The following is a 13,100-nucleotide window of genomic DNA, read 5'->3' as shown; positions in this document are numbered from 1 at the left end:
CAGGGACGGACAAGGGTAGCCACAGAGGTCTGTACTGGTAGTCACACGGTTCTTCACTCCAAGGGGAACCACAGGGAACGCACACTTGCCAGGGCCCCTTCCACCGGGCACAGGATCAGAGGCCTCCCGGTGCACAGTTTTCGTGAGGAGCACCACGAGGTCACGTTCACTAGGGGCAACCACCCAAGGAGGGGAGGCACCAGCAGCAGGTGCCACAGGAGGCCGCACAGGCCCATCCATCACATCATCATCCACAACTTCACACTCCGCAGCCCACCCACGAGGGGGCGACACACTCCTAGCTTTCCAGGAACGCTTGGACAGAGGCCTCTGATCATCTGAACTGTCGCTGCCAGCAGGAGGCATCCCAGTAGAGCCCACGGCCGGCCGCAAGTCACCGGGCAACACACGATCCGGAAATTCATCAGCCTCACCCACAGAGGGTAAAGTACCCTTCAGGCATCACAGGAGCTGGAGATAGGGCCGGCAGAGCTGGCGGAGGCGAAGAAGCCGGCTGAGGCGACGGGGCCGGCGGAGGCGAGGAAGCCGACGGTGGGGGGCGGGTCTGCACCCCCCACCACCCCGACACCCACACCACCAACCGCATTTACTGAAGCGGCACCCATCACAGCGGCCGTCCTCTCACAACCACAACCGAGACATCCTCACGCTCGGGCAAGGAAGGAAAATCCGCTTCAAGAAACACATTAACCCGATCATACATCCGAGTGTCGCAGGCAGCAGCCAAATGTCCAACATACCCATATTTAAAACACGTCCGAGTCTGCCCACGGTAGGAAAAGCAGACCGTTAAGTCAGCAAGCGTGAGAGAAGAAGGCACATTCCCATGAAGAACCATCTTAGCCGTTCTATAACCATTACCGAGTCCCTTGACGTCCCCGGTTGTGTATCTACAGACACGAATAGACTCCATACGCCCATACCTGGCAAGAGCCCGACGGAGAAGATCCTCAGACATTTCAAACGGCGCATTCTTAATAGACACGCATGTGTACTCCACACTCAAATTCGTCGCAGTCACAGAGCCAAGACCGTTGCTCAGCCCCACCACCTTGTCCTCATACTGGTCGAGAAACCTCCGGAACAAGCCAGTCCCGGCGAACTTCACAACTACTCTGTCGTCACGAACACCTGTAGACCGACGAGGTCTTCCACTTTCACACCCATAACTGTAAACAGAGCGTTGCTGACGACGCCAATATCCACCCGACAGGTAAATGTCAGCCCAGCCGAGTACTTCCCCCTTAGTGGCGGCACGTAAGTCCCCATACTGAGACAAATACAGTCACCCCGCAGTGGCAAACAACCACCCGTCAGGGCAACCAACAATCACCCCTCTCCAAGAAATAATGGCAAGTGCTTCGAGAATTATGTTAAAATCATCTTACCCATAACTGTGAAGACGAAACAACCTTTTTACACATACACAAGGCAAGGACACTAACGTGAAGAATGTATGAGAGACTGTGCACAAGGCCTTTCACCATGTCTTGCATGATGGTCTTCTGTACAAGCTTACAGACATTCCAGTCCAAAATAGGACCTAACTTCGTCTAATAAACATTTAATTAAGCAATAAATATCACTACAAACTGTAGCATGTATCACACTGAGGCGTTTACAGCCGCTGGAGCACCTCACGTCTCCTGTGTAACTCCAGTACTCATTGACGTGCTTGTAAGCGACCTCCCTTAACCAGTACACACATACATCACCATACACAGTTCCCTGGTGATGAGGATCATGTTATAACATCAAACCACACACTAGAAAGTGAAGAGACGACGACGTTTCTGTCCGTCCTGGACCATTATCAAGTCGATTATGATGAGAGGAAGGAGGCAAAGGCAATAACTAGGCAAGAGAGAGATGAGGATCATGTTATACCATCAGACCATCCAGGGGAGAGCAAATATACATGTCATAATTGTAAAAATTGAGAACGGAGAACTTGAACATAGAGCAAAATCACCTTAAACTCAGAGCAGCCGCAAACGACGACAATAACATGTAATGCTCACATAGCTGAGAATAAGGGAAGGGCGAATAAGAGAACCAATTAGCAAACAATAAAATGATGCTGGGATTCAAAATCGTCAGATAGCTAAGCTCCTGAAAACAGCAATAACCAAAAGGAACTTTGCCCGTCTGTATATATTCAGGCAGACACCAGCACCAGCGAACTGCAGCTCTATAAGTGGACCATTAGACCGGGTCTTGACTCTCCAATACCCTTTTAGACTAACCAAAAACAGATGAATAAATTAAAATGAGAAAAGGTCAGAATAGGGCCTTTACATTCGTGGTAAATATCCCAGTAAGTGACAGAAATAAAGTGAGATAACACACTTATCTATCCAAAATCATGCCAGTGAATATAAGGCTCCAGATGACTCCTGTAAAAAATAAAGAACCTATGTGTTTCCATTTAGAGAAGACTAATTTTCTGGAAATCCTTTAATACAATGACTTTGAAACTCACAAACTGCCTCGTAGTCTAAATTACTTCACAACAAAACGTAATTTAGACATACACACAAGCCTGATCACTCACTAACATGCATAATGCGTGTCCTTCCTGGTAAATGGGTCCTCTCAGATCATGTAACACTAATAGGTTTATCAATAACAGGTTTACACCCGTTATTACAATAACGGGTGTAAACCGAGGTGTAACGGTTACACCCGTTATTATTATTTCACCCTCCAGTGACGAGCCACCAGCCACTGGCACAGTATGAACAAATATGAACGATCATGTTATGAACAGTATGAACGGCCCTTGTGGATTTGTTCATTTGATGCATCACGTTAGTGTGATCTCTGTGTGTGTCACTGGCACAGTATTCACCCTCCAGTGACGAGCCACTAGCCCACTGACACGGTATTAGCTGTACATAATATCTGTATACCTCGTCTCTACTATTAAAAATAAAGATTGGACGCATTTGAATTAATAAGTAGATTCACTAATTAAGTACGATTATTATTATTTCTTGGCCTTACCATTCCATCCAACCTTTAAACTATGCAACAGCTCATTGAAACTGTGATGACCACGCTCCACATAATTATGTTTACTCTGAAGCCAAATCACGTGTGAAGTGATGACTAAACCACTACTGAGAAGGTGGGGAAGCGACAACGTTTCGGTCCGTCCTGGACCATTAAGAAGGCGGGTGAGATAAAGGTCCAGGATGGACATAAACGTCGTCGTCTCCTCGTCTTGTGGTGTGTAGTTGGTCATCATTTCTTCAGCCATGTCGTTGTGACTCGTCGTCTGCTGTACGTGTGTGTTAAGGGCAGTCCTGGTGTGGTGGTCAACACCCTGAGGTGCTCCTGGGTTACTACCGTCACAACACGCCGCCCAAACTCTCCTGTGATGACGCCAGTTATAATATCCTAAGCTGGTGAATATAGATCCACCCACGCACGGGCTTCGTCATGCGTACTCCCTCAGCTGACGCACCAAGCTTTGACGCTATACTATGTGAAGGCAAGAGGCAAGTGGAGTTAGAGCCTTTACTAATAAAGCTTCGCCTCATTTTATATTAAAGCCATTGGATACTGATCAAACAATCAGAATGAAAGTACTTCCAATCTTAATTTTTAATAACTTTTTAAACTAACTTAAAACTCAAGATAAATTCTTACTCAAATAATTACCTGAGTTTACCAGGTAAACTCAGCTAAATATCTGAGTAAGAATTTACCTTAGAAGTGAAAGGACTCGGGGTCGCGTCCTCAAACAGTACACTTAGCAATCAATAAGTCCCTTGGAGTTACTCAACAGTTGTGCGTTGCATCTTTTGGGAAGGTCAGTCGTTAAATTGGTGGAAATTTAATCAACCCAACTGATTTCATTCCTCAGGGAAGGGGTAACCTATTACAGAAAAAACGAACAACCTTCACCATATACAAACCCCATCACATACTTCCATAGTCACTCCTATACAGCCACTAAATACAATATAGCAGCCACACCACAGACCCCTCGACCGACAGGATCGAGGACCGACAGGGACCGACAGACCGAGAGGGTCTTAGCGTCCCCCGACGCTAAGCCCCGAAATCATCTTAAGATAACCTTAAGATAACCTCAAGATAACCTCAAGATAACCAAGATAAACCCATACCACAGAAGTAGCAAGGTGGGGGTCCACATCCTGTGAGGGAGCCCTGACGCACGAGGGACAGCCTGGGGACGTCCCCACGTCTCCGGATGGCCAACATGACCGGATACAGAGGGGAAGCTGCAGGAAAATGTTGATAAAATCTATGGAACAAATAATATCAGCATGAAACGTCGTGGGTCGTAGTGTTGGTTGATGGCGATGTGAGGATGTGTGTTGGGTTGATCGTGTCTTGATCACTGAACACAGGTTCATTCCGAACACAACCAAACCTCTCTTGCCTCAGTAACAGTTACTCCCCCCATGTAATTCTCCACACCAGACCCTTGAGATTTACCACTAGATTTATACACGAACTCAATGAAAGAACACATGGGAAGGTGATTAAAAGCCGTCGGGGTTTCCCATTTAGTTACATAAATATTCTCTGATAATAATTAAGACATTAACCTTCTTATTTGGATAAATCATCTACCCATTCCAATAACCCCACTGTACCTCCCGGTCACCACCTGACCTCGTAACCTCCGCCTAGGTCCCTACTACAGAATTATCACTACAACTCTCCACACCCGGTTAGTCTTCCGTACAATACTTCCACACTGCAGACTGTACTTGGTCAACAAGATCACATCAAGTCCCCACACTTGGTCGGTTCACTTCGCTGCTGCCACAGACGGAGGAGATAAGGAGAACTTCCTAGAACCGCAGCTGACACAAGACTCCCTCCAGCGGACATAGCCTCAAACATGTCACCCCGTATCCCAAGGAGGGTATAATCCGATTAACTGTAAATCTCATTGTTCCAAGAAACTTGAGGTCACCCTTTGTCCTCTTGGCTGGTACATTCGTCAGGTTGGCACCGGATGTCTTAATCACTTTTGGCCTTATCTCGATGTGTGACCTGCCTGAATACTTAAATGATTGGTGGAAGAGTATGCTAAGTGTTCTAGTGCTTGATTCATTATCTAATATTCACTCCTAACTTGTGGATTACAACACCACTCCCTTCCTTAAACATGTATATGTTTATATGCATCATTGCAATGGTTGCATTAGCGCAAGAGCCTGGAGGATGCACCCATCATATATGTACAACTAAAAATTCATACTATTTCATGTGCATTAAATCCTCATCATAGCATGGGTGACATAATCTGTAATATTGTTTACCCATACCTCAATATATACATATACCTGAACTGCTGACATATTAATACATACATAACTATACACATAACATGGACCAGACTGCTGGCATTAAACATATATGACACTTGTCATTAATGTTTACACAACACATAAATATAAGGTTCTTCATCCTCAGTAACAATTTCCTAAAATATTTACATCCTGCCCTGTACTGTTCACATGGGGGCTTACAATGACCACACCTCGACAAAATGTTTCACTGGCCGCATCCCTTCTCTTCTGTCTTCGTCCTCCATGGTTGCTAGGTCATAGATCCTCCATGACCCAGACAAAACCCAGGCTGTCCAGCCTGGTGAATGTTGTCAATGTCCCATCGTTGCTCTGGGCTAACGTGATCCTGGCATCCAGAACAACGGAGATTCCTACCCTAGGGTCATGTCCCCTCGGGTCCATGCTGCTGTCTCGTTCCAGGGCACCACCCCAGAACGGTGAAGATACCTCACAGCTCCCTGGTCATCCTTCCTCGCTGTTGCTCACCACAGCTGCAGCACATTACTCTAGGCCCAGCTGCCCAGAGTCAGTTCATCTCACACCTATTATTCCCGAGCCTCCTGGCTCGATCTCATAAGTACATGACACTCCCTCGTCTCCGATGATAAAGATTAAGCAACCCAACAGGTGGCACGGTCATGAATATCTCGTAACCTCGGCTCCTTGCTCTTCTCTCCCCTTATATAGCCTGAGCGCAGCTGCAAAGCCATTGCAGCTGGCCCTTATCCCTGCCTGGATGTCACGGGGCGAATCTCACCTATACTGTTACGTTGGCTTCTCTTCCTTCCCCCTTTTTTTTCTCAAGAGTAACCTCAGTGTATCCTCAAGGCTTTCCTTCTACTCTACCTGAAGCTCTGTGACATAGTCCCGGGAGACCTTCTCAAGCCTATCACTTAGTAATGGCGCCTCCAGGATGCTTTCCCGCTGGGATAAACAGGAAGGGAAGTTATCAGTAAGCTGATGTTCACGGAAGCTGGGCTCTAACAACATCCTCATTCAGTTTGGGATGAAACTTGAAGGTAGGAAGTTGTTGGTTGTTTTTGTGGTGGTGGTGGAGGTGAACCTACCTACCTACCAGTGGAGGTAGTGGTGGGGATGGTTGTTGTTGTGGTGGTGGTGGTGGAGGTAGTGGTGGAGGTAGTGGTGGGGATGGTTGTTGTTGTAGTGGTGGTGGTGAGGATAGTTGTTTTGTTTGTGGAGAAAGTGGTGGGGATGGTTGTGGTGGTGGTGGAGGTTCACCTCCTTGATTACCCGTGATTACCAAGCAGTAATCAAGGGTTAGTAAGATTTAGCTCTTCATGCCCCGGCAACTAGAGCCTTGTTATGTTATAATTTAACAGTTTGACGTTCGAATTCTTTATCGAACCAGGGTTTAAAGATGTGGCTGGAGGTGGCTTCCACAACTTCTTGACCATCATATCCTCCTGAGTGTCTTTTCTCCTCCAATGTTGTGAGGTGTTGCTCCCTCTACGTAGCCTCATTGCTCAAGCCTCTTAGCTCCGCTTCAGATTGCGCGGATTCCAGGCCGGTAATGTATATATATTCCAGTATTGATCGAACAAAGGCTGTGTGCAGTAGATTGCTTTGAAAGAGACCTGGGGACAGATTCACGAAACAGTTACGCAAGTACTTACGAACCAGTACATCTTTTCTCAATCTTTGGCGGCTTTGTTTACAATTATTAAACAGTTAAATATCTTCGAAGCACCAGGAGGCTGTTTATAGCAATAACAATAGTTGATTGGGAAGTTTTCATGCTTGTAAACTGTTTAATAAATGTAACCAAAGCCGTGAAAAATTGAGGAAAGATGTACACGTTCGTAAGTACTTGCGTAACTGCTTCGTGAATCTGGTCCCTGATAAGAAGATTCTGAACTACGTTCAATTGTTTACCGTATGTCTCACACGCTGCCGATGTTCACGAGATTATGTGTGCCTCTGGTGTTCGGTGTTGGAATTATAGCCGCTCCTAAATATTTTCCACTTTGAGACCCCGAGATGCCATCCCCCTTATGATGTAGATATCTTCTAGGTTCTTCTTCCTTTCTTACCTGCATTACCTTCTATCTTGAGGTTATCTTGAGATGATTTCGGGGCTTTAGTGTCCCCGCGGCCCGGTCCTCGACCAGGCCTCCACCGCCAGGAAGTAGCCCGTGACAGCTGACTAACACCCAGGTACCTATTTACTGCTAGGTAACAAGGGCATAGGGTGAAAGAAACTCTGCCCATTGTTTCTCTCCAGCGCCCGGGATCGAACTCTGGACCACAGGATCACAGTTCAGCGTGCTGTCCGCTCGGGGAGCCGGTCGGCCGAGTGGCTTTCGAGCGGCTTACCTTTCACATAACAATTCTACCAACCTTTTGTTTGGCCACTTGTGGAGTGGTTGATGGTCTTCGTGTAACTTTCTGCCGACCTTCTTCATTCTTACATTCCTCATCAGTGTACAATATATGAATAATATTATGCATCTCTCACATGACCACGAGTAACACTTCAGGGTCGGCACTCCGTGTGCTGCCTCGGCACCCCTTGGCACTAGTCTGACCGCCACGGCTGGCGGTAGAATGGACTGCGCTCGGGATTCGTAGTCCTAAGGTTCCGGGTTCGATCCCCGGTGGAGGCGGAAACAAATGGGCAGTTTCTTTCACCCCGATGCTCCTGTTCACCTAGCAGTAAATAGGTACCTGGAAGTTAGACAGCTGGTACGGGCTGCTTTCTGAGGGTGTGTAATAAAAAGGAGGCCTTGTCGAGGACCGGGCCGCGGGGACGCTAAGCCCCGAAATCATCTCATGATACCTCAAGAAGATGGTCGAGGACCGGGCCGCGGGGACGCTAAGCCCTGAAATCATTTCAAGATAACCTCAAGATTGTCACTCTCACACAACCCTACACGTACGTAAGGAACCCTCACTCCTAATAGCCCGTCGCATTTTGAAGTATACATTAACTAAGGCCAAAAGCTGTCGTACTAGAAAACGGTAGCGGCTCGCAAAATTGACATACTGTCCTGTTTTCTGTTTGTGGATTCTCTGGTAGGTTAGGATAAGGGCACTTTAGTACGACAATCTCGTGACGTTAGGGACGCCGACGAGAACAGGCTGACGTACGAACACACACATTCCCCACTTTATATAGTACTGAATTTATTGAATACATATTGAATTTATATTCAGGAACGAACTACACACACCAAAACTTAATAACATCATGGCATACTGTTTAAAAGTGCCGTATTTCATGGCAAAATTCGTTAAAATACTGAAAAAGCCGTCAGGATGTTGATCCGGACAATTTCTTCAGGTCAGATGTAAAACAAACAAGGAACAACGGGTTCAAGCTCAACAAGCTACAATGTAGGACTGAGAACAGGAGATGCTTTGTCACCCATAGGGTTATAAACCCGTGGAACCGCTTACCCGCCGAAGCCGCGAACCCACCTACCATGCGAAAACTCTGTTGAATTTTAAAATCCAACTGGAAAATATCATCAAATGGTGGAACCTTTGACAAACCACCGGCTTTCTGTCCTCGTCGTTGGTACTAGTGTTAGTGGCCTGGAGGCAAAATATATGTAGCAATGAGTCTGACGATTATAATGTACATTATTATAAGTTATGGATCATGTATAATAATTGGGCCGCAACATAAACTAATACTGATCAATTTGACTGCCTTTGAATAAGATTCTTCCTATTATTTCTTGAGGAGAATGTTGCACCTGGTGATCGTCTTGTGGCTGGCCACCAGGGCGGCGCTCTTCAACATGGACGCCACCCGGCCGCTGGTGCTCACCGGCAACAAGAAGTCCCAGTTTGGGTTTAGTGTCGCCATCTGGCCGAACTTTGGCGAGCCCTTGTGAGTAGACGAGGCTGTGTGAGAGAGAGAGAGAGAGAGGATGAAATTTTTGTTTTCCAAAGTAGGAAGCTCATTCAGGTCAGTGACCTTGGGCTCAAGTGACCCATGGTTGTTGGTGTCAAGGGGGGGGCCTACCCCTTCCTCCAGGGTGCCAGCATTGTTATCCTACAAATGCCACCATTTCCATTCAACCCATTTAGCATTGTATTGGGAAGCCTGGGCTCCCCAATCAACATCTTTATATAATATATATTTCATTGTACTGAAGTTTTGTATGAAAAATTATGAATTTTCAATATTTTTTCATATCCGTATAGTATTATCTAGGTTTTGTTTGACTATCTAGATTATGTTAAATATATTATATATTGTATGTATTTCATGTGCTGCTTTACCATATATATTATATAGGGACTTACAACCGCGGTAACATTGTACAATAATGGTTTATTCAATCAATCCGCACTTTCCATCCAAGTCTTGTGTGCTATCTAATCATTCATCAAATCTAACATTTATCCCAGTCATCCATCCGTGAATACATCGATACCTTACAGTTATCACCCGATATCTTATCCATACATTCATCCACCTTCTCAACCCATCGTCAATTTATTTATGTACCCAGCCACACTAACCATCCGGCTTGATCCATCAGACTAGTGGTGGGAGCCCCGCAGGACGCTGGAGGTGCCAGCGTAGGAGAGGATGAAGGACAGAGCAAGGTGAGGATCATCCCTGGGACGGTGTACCTCTGTGACCCCATCAACAACTTCTCCTGTTCCACCCACCGCACCAAGTTCCAGCCCCGCTACCATGGCGGTGAGTTTAGAAGTGTCTAGTACCCATGAGATGATCATTGGAGCATCTTCTTGAGATGATTTCGGGGGCTTAGCGTCCCCGCGGCCCGGTCCTCGACCAGGCCTCCTTTTTGTTACACATCCCCCAGGAAGCAGCCCATAGCATCTGTCTAACTCCCACGTACCTATTTACTGCTAGGTGAACAGGAGGCATCGGGGTGAAAGAAACTCTGCTCATTTGTTTCCGCCTCCGTCGGGAATCGAACCCGGAACCTTACGACTACGAATACCCAACGCTGTTTACTCAGCCGACAGGCCCCCACGATGAGAATTGAACCATTGCCCTTTGTAAACAAAACGCGCATATGGATTCGGGGGCCTCTGTTTTATTTGACCGCTCCCTGGAGTTATATCACAGCAATCATATAGATATCGGACGTTTTTGGATCTGTGAGCTGTATCCATGGCACACTGGATTAGTAAGCAGTGGCTAGCAAAGTATTAAGATTTAGTCATGAGCAAAGAGGTACAGTCATAGGGCTTACGACCTCACCAATATCAGTATAAATGGATTAATCCAAGAGGAGGTCAGTTATTAGGAGCAATGTAGTTACTTTGTTAGGGCGTGAACCCACTCTTTGACTACGGGCGTGAACACTTTTTTGGACTCTGGGACCTTCCGGGCCTCTCTTTGCGGCGGCCTTGCGGCGCTAGTGTCTTAATTTGCCTTGCGGCAGTTTCATGTGTAGCCTTGCGGCGTTTGTGGGAAATTCGAGTATACCTGGGATATATGCAGCATTTTACCATTCCCCAGGATGCCACCCACAACAGTTGACTAACACACAGGTTCCTAATCACAGATGGGTGAAAAGAGGCAACGGGTGTAAGGAGACTTGCCCATACGTCTCGCCCTGCCTGGGATGTGTAGCATTAATAGGTCTACCATGCTATATCAACCTTTCTGAGGGACTCAACACAGAGGTGGGCTCGGCATTTATAATTAAGATGAGATAGACAGGTCGGTAGCTGGTAGTTAACTGACACTAGGAATCGGATTTCAAAAAGGCTTGTGTTCTCAGTAACAATCTAACAATCATTTATTGCCTTTACCACAGAAAATTATGTATAGAAGATAAATAGGATAATCTACCTTAATAAGTGGTTACAAGTGCTACTAAGCTTCCCTTAGGAATTCGTCTCTTCGTCAGAAAGGATTCTAACTTTTACTGTATAATATATGGCACTCAATAATCATGTCTCCTAATCACTACAGCACCAATTCGGATGTACAGGAGTCCTAAATGTAGGTACTCGGGATAATGACACACTTGGGGAACTGTGTTCGTCAATCACGTGACCTCTCACCCCAGTCGTCTCAATTACTCACAAGATTAGTATTGGTGCATATGTACTGCATCACTGCATCCCGTGCGCAATACTCACCACTAATGTTAAAAAGTTTACCCTTATCTACCCTGTCAATTCCTCTGAGAATTTTGTAAATATGATCATGTCTCCCCTTACTCTTCTGTCTTCCAGTGTCGTGAGGTGTATCTCACGCAGCCTTTCCTCGTAACTCATGCCTCTTAGTTCTGGGACTGGCCTAGTGGCATACCTCTGAACTTTTTCCAGCTTCGTCTAGTGCTTGACTCGGTACGGGCTCCATGCTGGGGCCGCATACTCCAGGATTGGTCTTACATATGTGGTATACAAGGTTCTGAATGATTCCTTACACAGGTTCCTGAAGGCTATTCTGATGTTAGCCAGCCTCGCGTATGCTGCAGATGTAATTTTCTTTATGTGGGCTTCAGGAGACAGGTTTGGTGTGATATTAACTTCTGGTTCTTTCTCTCTGTCCGTTTCATGAAGTACTTCATCTCCCATCCGGTATCCTTTGTCTGGCCTCCTGTTTCTTCCGCCTATTTTCATTACCTAGCATTTAACCGGGTTGAATTTTAGTAGCCATTTGTTGAACGATTCATTCAGTCTGTCTAGGTCATCTTGTAGCCTCCTACTATCATTCTCTGTTTAAATCCTCCTCATAATTTTTGCATCATCAGCAAACAATGAGAGGAACGATTCTATATCCTCTGGGAGATCATTTATATATATCAGAAACAGTATAGGTCCAAGGACTGAACCCTGCGGGACTCCACTGGAGACGTCTCGCCAATCTGAGACCTCACCCCTCACAATGACTCGCTGTCTTCTGTTGCTTAGGTACTCCCTTCTCCAGTGGAGTACCATCCCTTTCACTCTTGCCTGCATCTACAGCTTTTTCACTAACCTCTTGTGTGGTACTGTGTCAAAGGCTTTCTGGCAGTCCAAAAAAATGCAGTCTGCCCCATCCCCTCTTTTTCTTGTCTGAATTTTTTTGCCTGGTCGTAGAATTCAATTAATCCTGTGATGCAGGGCTTACCATCCCTGAACCCATGTTGATGCTGTGTTGCAAAGTTCCCTCACTCCAGATGTTCCAGTAGCTTTTTTCGCACAATCTTCTCCATCATCTTGCATGGTATGTAATTTAGGGACACTGTTCAGTGCCACCTGTCTATCCCCCTTCTTGTATATCGGGACTACATTAGCCGTCTTCCAAATTTTGGGCAGTTCCCCTGTTACCAGTGATTTGTTAGACACTATGGAGAGTGGCAGGCACGGTGCTTCTGCTCCTTCCTTTAGTATCCAAGGGGGAGATTCCATCTGGGCTTATAGTCTTTGTTACATTCAAATCTAGCAAAAGCTTCCTCACCTCCCCACTGGTAATATCAAACTCTTCTAGTGGTTCCTGGTTAACTATTTCCTTTCTTATCTCTCGAACTTCCCCTTGCTCTCATGTGAAGACCTCCTGGAATTTCATATTCAATTCCTTGCACACTTCCTTGTCGTTTGTAATGAATCTGTCTGCCCCTATCCTCAATTTTATTACTTGTTCCTTTAGTGTTGTTTTTCTCTTGATGTGGCTGTGCAGCAATTTAGGTTGAGTCTTTGTCTTGATTGTGATGTCATTTTCGTATTGTCCTTCTGCCTCTCTTCTCAACCTGACATATTCATTCCTGGTACTCTGGTAACTTTCTCTGTTCTCAAGTG

At 46.0% G+C, this 13,100-nt stretch overlaps 1 protein-coding gene across 3 annotated transcripts in view; it reads left to right on the top strand.

Moving 5' to 3' along the window:
* LOC123746350 (integrin alpha-5) overlaps positions 1-13,100 on the top strand; it is a 161,650-nt gene that overhangs the window by 14,149 nt on the left and 134,401 nt on the right. For all 3 annotated transcript variants that reach the window (XM_045727813.2, XM_069314766.1, XM_045727810.2), the window contains exons 2-3: positions 9,064-9,213; positions 9,872-10,035. In XM_045727813.2, the coding sequence (XP_045583769.1) occupies positions 9,064-9,213; positions 9,872-10,035 (314 nt within the window). The remainder of the gene's footprint in view (positions 1-9,063; positions 9,214-9,871; positions 10,036-13,100) is intronic.

The sequence above is a fragment of the Procambarus clarkii genome, chromosome 80 (genome assembly GCF_040958095.1).
Source record: "Procambarus clarkii isolate CNS0578487 chromosome 80, FALCON_Pclarkii_2.0, whole genome shotgun sequence".
NCBI classification, from domain to species: Eukaryota; Metazoa; Arthropoda; class Malacostraca; order Decapoda; family Cambaridae; genus Procambarus; species Procambarus clarkii.
The sequence above is the reverse complement of the archived record's forward strand: the minus strand, read 5'-3'. Positions and strand labels throughout refer to the sequence as shown.